Below are 5,786 nucleotides of genomic sequence, written 5' to 3'. Positions count from 1 at the left end.
GCGGATCTGATTGATATGGACATTAAACGCGAGTGAAGTCTAATCCTGACGGGAGAGAGATAGTCAGCTGCTGCTGACGAGTCGACACGCAGCTCTGCATGATCACATGCAGCGGTGAGCGGACAAAACACACACTTCAGGTTAGAATATCACACGTAGCTATTTTAATTACCTCTCAAACTACCGTAACTAGTTATAGATATGTTTAGTTTTACTGTCGGGTCACTCATTACTGATCCGCGAGCTGCATGATACTGACGGGCTGTCAGGAGAGGAAGAGAGCTCTCCGTTTATTATTCCCGTGTTATTGTAAATTACTGTACACTTTTGAATAGTTAATCTACCATTATTAGTTTGTTTAATATCGAATCATATCAATTTGTTTTAAAGCTCAATAAATAACAAAGAAGACCTTTGACCTGCACTTTTCAAATTGTGTCCGGAAGATTTAAACTTTAACGGACATGTTGACCGGCGAAAGAATATTCTAACGGGAACTCTGGTCTGGGGATCAGGCCAATGCCAAGCTGATATACAGTTAATATATATTATTTGTTTACTTTATTTTCTCAGCTTCAACAGACTGGACTTGCCGCCATACAAGAGCTACGAGCAAATGAAGGAGAAGCTGCTGTTTGCCATCGAGGAGACGGAAGGCTTCGGACAGGAGTGAAAGGAATCAGGAGGCGTTTGATAGTGTGCAGGACTCTGAAGGAAAACAGTGTTCAAATCAGGGAGCCCCTTCAGAAAAAGCGGGTGTTTTCATTCTACTCAAGCATGCACGCACACACTCGTTTGCTACTCCTTCGGGTGCGTGTGTGAGACCGTCGCCTGCATGCTGTTGCTACGGAGCTGGGATTATGGTCTTCTCTGCTCGCGGCAGGCCTCTCGATAAGTACCTGAAAAATGTTGTATTCTTCTGAACCTGAAGCTGCTCCCATCTCTCAGGATGTGCGGCAAATTATGCATGGGATCCTGAAAACGCACCCTCCATGAAACCTGCAGGATTTCCCCCGCCTCACATCATGAAATGGCGAGCAATGGGGGGGCATCGTAGAAATCTTAAAACCAGAAAGGGCACAGGTTCTTAAAGTAGAGTCTCGCAACGGTGACTTTGATCGTGATTTAATTCTTAAAGTGTTTATTTTAAGATAAGATTGAGAGGGTGTGCTTTTTCTTTAACAGTTGAAGGCACAATGAGTAGGATTTGTTCAATTACAATTTTTTTTAACACATTTAGAGTCAGCTAAACGAGGGTGACGGTGCTCGCTAGCAGATAAGAGCTATCCCCAGATTCAATTTCGTTTTGGAAGGAAGTTTATTCTGCACGTCGTTGACATTTTCCTGGCACTATGTCTGCGTTTTTTTCCTAAATCAATGCCTACAATCTGGCACCTTGGTCGCTACATTTGTATGGTAGAATTTGCCGACAAACGGACAAATAATGGCAAAAATAAGAGAAAATCCACATCTCTGTTCCAGATCCACACACTTCTGAAGTGAGGATTGACAGGATTAATTGTTCTACAATCTGTACATTTTGGAAAAATCGTACTCATTGTGCCCTTTCACCAAAAAGCAGACGTTGTTGCCCTAAGATTGTTTATCGTGTCCACATTTAAAATGACGACAAACGGTGACTTTGATCACATCCTGAAATCTCTCTCACTTTCACTCATGACTTAAGTGATTTTTTTTTGTGACCATATAAAATGATTGCTATGTCGTTGTTTATTTTTAAAGTGCCCCAAATTAATGCTTAAATAACAGACAATCTTGGTGCTGCAAAGAGATTTTTGCAACATGTCTAACACGCGTAACTAGATCACTTTTTTTTGTGTTCTATAGTATTTGATCTGTGAATCGCTTAATGATTGTGAAAAGTGTTGGAGCCTCCATTATTTTAAAGTAGTGGGAAATGTGGACAACAGAACTTAAACTGACCCTAGTTTTATAGGGAAAGAGTTTGAACGCTGTGACGGGAATGGGGAGTCTTGGATTATAGAGAATTCTGGGAGTATTTTATAAGTTATTCGTGTTAAAATCAGCTTCAGAGGGTTATTTTAATTCACGGGGTGGGTTTGTTAAAGACAAGGTCCTGAAAAATCTAGTGGGAATGAAGTATTTTAAAATATGTATGAAGTACTTCAATTAATGTGTCAGAACTTTAAATTATTATTTTTAGAAAGCAAGTGAAAACACCAAATGCAAGTCAAACCAAATCTTGTTTTTTCTTTTAGTTTAGATCAAATCTGAAGTGATATTTTGAATGCTTTCTTTGCAAAACTCCACAAGAAATTGCGAGAAAAAACATATGTAGCATTTGAAGGAGATTGATGAACGTATTGCCCAACAGCCTACCACAAAATGAACAGGAACAATTTAATGACATTCTTACAAATTTTAAATAAAACTCTGTCAAAAAGATGCATGAGGTATTTTTAAAACTTCAGTTTTTCTTCCACACTTAACATATAATTTACCTCTTATTTACAGTAAAAATCCATCTGATGTCAGTTTGCTTTTTCCGACCGAGATACTGATTTATAAATGTATGTCTGAAACAATTTTTAAAATGGTGTGTTCAGGTATTAATTCTTACTGTGGTCTTTATGGATCTCAATAACTATCCAGTAATAACAGAAGTGTGTGACGGAAAGACACCTCCAGATGTGGAACGAAACTGCAAACATCTGTTTGGTTAGGTTGACGTCACACATTTAATCAGTCACAGAGATCCAGGGAGTGCTGTTGCTCATTTAGAGTGAGTTAAATACACTCTAAATAGAAAGGTTAGGGCGGCACAATTCATCACATTTTTATTAAAATCACAATATGGACTAGTGCAATATCCAAATTGCAGTAAGCGCAATAATATACATTTCTGTTTAGGCAACATATTTGAAAATATTCTGAATGAAGTGAAGCTGAAAATATATCCCGGCCTTAACAGTATTCTACAGACCTATTAATAAAAATGATTGTTCAGTATGATCCTCTTAAAGAAACCACACCATCCTTGTATCACGAGCTGTTGACCAATCACAACCGAGCCAGCCAGCTAACCAGAGCAGAAAGGGCTCTGGTTTCAGACAGAGGGTGAAAAGAGGTGCTGCAGCACAGGCAGTATGAGAAAACCTTTTTGAACATTAAAGAATTGAAACTTGTCCAGTAGAGTCACACTATACACATATGGACCTGAAATTAGCATAATAGGAGCCTTTTAGTGATAATCGTAATACCATTTTTATAGTTCTTGCAAATCATATCGAAAATATAATTGCCAGTGGGTATTTTTCCAAATTGTGCAGCCCTAGCTTAGGTGGTGTTGGTGTGACATAGCAGAGCACTTTAAAACTAAATATCCCTCCCTTTTCTTCTCAGTATGTGAATAATCTAGTCCTGGGCTCTTTGTTTCAACTTGATGGTGAGATGGTGTTTGTCATGAGCCTTCAGGTAGCCTTATTTCCATTCTCAGGCATCAGAAATCCTTTGTTAGCAAAATGGTCATGGCAGAGATTAACCGAGAGTTCTGAGATAGTGCACCAGTTTGGAAAAGCTATATGCTGATGACACTTCAGCATGGATAACAACTACTGAGACACAGTCAGTGTAATATAACGAATGTATCATAATGAAACGTTGCCTCAGATTGTTACCCCTGATGCAGAGTGAGGTTTTGATCTGGGTCGAACACAAATAAAAAATCCCAGGGAGTTGGCAGATAAATGTGAATATCATAATTCACCGCCTTTTTTCCCCTCCATGTACAACTGAAACCACTGTCACTCCTGTATATGAAAACAAGTTGTAAATGGTGTCAATAACAAATGTTCTTTTTTAAAAAGAAAGGTTTTAATAAGAGGTTTATGGTAACACTATATTTTCTTTTCCCTGTTCAATTGCCGATGTACATGAAAGATGTGTAATATAGAAATTGTCACCTTAATAAATTAAATTTAAAAAAAGCATTGTGCCTTCAATGAGTTAATCTGTTTAATATGAATTAGTATTATGTATTCCTTTTTCTTATTTCTTATCATTTGTATTTCTTTTTAACGTCATTACCCTGCTAGACGTCCCGAAAAGGGGTAGAAGAAGTTTTAGTTTCAGGGGGCCAGTCGAGCGGAGGAGCCAGGTGAGATGACAACTGCTGTCCACCAGTCCATCTGAAGGTAAATGTCATGCAATGAATGTATACATACTGTAAGCAAAAGAATAGCAAGTCCCAAATGTATGCTTTTTTACAGTGTACATATTGCCTTGCATTTGACGGCATTTTGCTGTTGCAAGGCATAAAAAAGCATGTGAAATGTTAACCGTGAACAGTATAAGATCACATTTAACACGTTTTTTATTTAAAAATTATTTATGGTTATCAGCATTTATATTACAATAATTATTATCTGCTCTTTTTGTTTAAAAATAAATATGCTAATTGGGGTCTAAATATTCTCTGAGCATCATTTGACATATCAGATCCTTAAGCACACAGTGGTGATGATGACAGATGATGACAGTTGATTATTTTTAAACAATGTAAATACATTGGAGGCTACTACTTGTATCATATGGTCTCTATACAGTAAATCTAATTTCTCTGCAGGTGTTTTTTGGAACAATGGAATATGATTTTAAACGTGGTAGCCTATTAGGAAAACAATTTTGATCATAGATTGATTGTCAAACTATTTTTCTAAGAAAGTGTTAAACGATTAATCGTGAAAGATAAATGGATATTGAAAAAAATATTGTGTTGTAGCCAAGCTTACATTGATCCGTATAGCTATTAATTTTTAACTAAACTATTTTCCGACTTTTTATAGATCAAACTCTTAATCAGTAAATATTTGGCACACCCGATTATAATAGAGGCGAAGTCCCTCCCTTTCCGGGGGACCTCCATGGGACCATATTTCGGAAAAAGTATGTATTGAAGTCAAAACCGCTCAATTAACCACATCTCCCGTTTCGCACCACACACACCCAGCGCCGTATAGACTGAGAGTTACGTCATCTCCGTTCACTCCAATGGACCACTTTTTTACAGCAATGGCGGATCGTGGAGCCTCTCAATCGTTCCCCGGAAGTTAGCGCCAAGGCTAGCAGAGCTGTAGAGTTGCAGCATAATAGACCGTTCGTGACGGACTTTTAAAGGTAAGAAGAAGTTTAAAGATTTATATTGCGGATATTATCAGTACATCTGATTCAAATTAACATGTGTATTAAAGGATGTCAGTGGATTATCCCTAAATTAGTAGATTTAGGGAACGTTTACAGATAACAGATAAAGCTAGGATACCGGATCAAGTTAGCAACACACGTTGAACAGCCTTTTAATTGTAAATTCCGTTCTCTTAATGTCATTTTGTCCAACGTTGTTGAATTAGAGAAGAGGGGATTGTATGCGGGGGTGGAGGGAGTTAAATATTAGATAAATATAACTTTGGTGCGTGTAAGAGTGAGTGTTTATGGCAGAGCCATATTGTGTCCTTGTGATTATGTTGATTATTACCTGTCTGTATAATGTTGCAGCTCAGCTGATTTTGGATTGATGGCAAAGGGAGAGGGACTTAAGTGAGAGTGAAAACACAAGGTAAGTTTAATACTACTGTTTTATATAAGTAAGCATACTAAACATGTATTCTATCACTGTATTATATAAGTAATCTTGTTAGTAACCTACTGTATGGCAGGTGGAGGGGCAGTGATGTTACAGGTGCAGGAGCAAAACTGCAAGACTGCAAACTCACAAGACAGGCAGGTGGAAGAGCAATGTTTAGTCC

The 5,786-nt window shown here is 37.8% G+C and overlaps 1 protein-coding gene across 1 annotated transcript in view; it reads left to right on the top strand.

The window, feature by feature from the left end:
- The window catches only part of LOC104950384 (E3 ubiquitin-protein ligase Itchy-like), a 27,811-nt gene extending 24,315 nt beyond the window's left edge, over positions 1-3,496 (top strand). Inside the window, exon 23 of the mRNA XM_010776902.1 lies at positions 574-3,496. Coding sequence (XP_010775204.1) covers positions 574-673 — 100 coding nt within the window. The 3' untranslated portion in view covers positions 674-3,496. The remainder of the gene's footprint in view (positions 1-573) is intronic.
- Positions 3,497-5,786: the final 2,290 nt, after the last annotated feature.

This window comes from Notothenia coriiceps, unplaced genomic scaffold (assembly GCF_000735185.1).
Source record: "Notothenia coriiceps isolate Sejong01 unplaced genomic scaffold, NC01 NC01_scaffold00017412, whole genome shotgun sequence".
NCBI classification, from domain to species: Eukaryota; Metazoa; Chordata; class Actinopteri; order Perciformes; family Nototheniidae; genus Notothenia; species Notothenia coriiceps.
The sequence above is the reverse complement of the archived record's forward strand: the minus strand, read 5'-3'. Positions and strand labels throughout refer to the sequence as shown.